Source organism: Diachasma alloeum, unplaced genomic scaffold (genome assembly GCF_001412515.2).
Source record: "Diachasma alloeum isolate Michigan unplaced genomic scaffold, Dall2.0 Dall_scaffold_00910, whole genome shotgun sequence".
Taxonomy (NCBI): Eukaryota; Metazoa; Arthropoda; class Insecta; order Hymenoptera; family Braconidae; genus Diachasma; species Diachasma alloeum.
Window position 1 is genome coordinate 52,663 of NW_021681028.1, and position 1,283 is coordinate 53,945.

At 38.9% G+C, this 1,283-nt stretch overlaps 1 protein-coding gene across 1 annotated transcript in view; it reads right to left on the reverse strand.

The window, feature by feature from the left end:
• The window catches only part of LOC107045295, a 1,240-nt gene extending 495 nt beyond the window's left edge, over positions 1 to 745 (reverse strand). The window contains exons 1-2 of the mRNA XM_015267509.1: positions 689 to 745; positions 45 to 212 (exon numbers count right to left, since the gene is read on the reverse strand). Of these exons, the coding sequence (XP_015122995.1) occupies positions 45 to 212; positions 689 to 745 (225 nt within the window). The remainder of the gene's footprint in view (positions 1 to 44; positions 213 to 688) is intronic.
• Positions 746 to 1,283: the final 538 nt, after the last annotated feature.

Genomic DNA, 1,283 nt, shown 5'->3' on the forward strand with positions numbered 1-1,283 from the left:
AGAGAGAGAGAGAGAGAGAGAGAGAGAGAAAGAGAAAGACTTACCATGTAAGCCTCGTGCTCTGCATCCGCCAACCATCTCTCCGCTCTGGCGTGAAGAGCAGCCATGGCGAAGATATCTTCGCCATCAAGGCTTTCACCCTTCTCTTCCTCCCAACGCAGCCACTCGTTGGCTGCTCTGAGGTACGCCCTCTCCCTTCTCGTCTCCTGCATCTGAAAAAATGATTTTAAAAAAGAATGAAAATTTTTTATTACAAAAAAAACGCGAGTGATAATTTTTTTTGAATAGAAAAACGCGAACCAGAAGTTTTTTTCAATGAAAGAAAAATTTAACATGAAAAAAGTTTTCACGACAGAGAACGCGAGCCAAAAATTTTCTTTGGACCTAAAATTTTGACGAAAAACGAAAACAACAGACGAAAAACGAAAACAAAACGAACGAAAACCGAACAAAAAATACATGCGTTTTCCATGATAGGGGGTTCAAAAAACGAACAGAGAACGACGAAAACCGAACAAAAATGAACAAAAATTGAACGAAAGATTTAAAACCCGAAAAAAAGAACATGAAAAAATTCACGAAAAACGAACACTAAAGAACACGGATACAAAAAAAACATGAAACACTAAAACACTAAAACACGGAAAAACGAAAAAACCAATGAAAATATCAATAAATAAAAACTTACCATACGGGTGATAACCACCCTGTATGTATCCCCTCGGGCGATTACAGGCACAACCATTTTTTTTAAACAAAAAAAACACAAAAAACACAAAATAATCCTGAGGACCGAAGGTGAAGTTGTATGTGATGGTTAGAGAGACCTCGCAGCTTATATAGCTGCAGAAGTCCTCCCACCATCTACCCCCTAAAACCCTCTAGGCAGTAAGGAGGAAAAAGACGTTCAAGGGAAGAAACAGGAACAAAGAAGGAGAGAAAGATTGAAAATTCCCCTTAATCCCTCTGGACAGTGAGGAGGAAAAAGAAGTTCAAGGGCAAGAAACAGGAACAAGGAAGGAGAGAGCGAAACTTCCCCTGACTTCCAGGAGCAGGAAAACGGCAAGGCGTAGGAGAGGGAATATTGAAGGTTACGTTAAATGAAAGCAGAAACGCATTTTTAATGCTGAAATGTATTTACCATTTATTCAATGTTTCAAAAAAGGTTACAGAATGATGGATAATTATCAAAAATGTGAATAAATTTTCAGTCAAAGAACATACTCGGGGACAACAGATCAAAATCGAGACACTGACGAGCCAATCGGTCCTGAATGTCGATC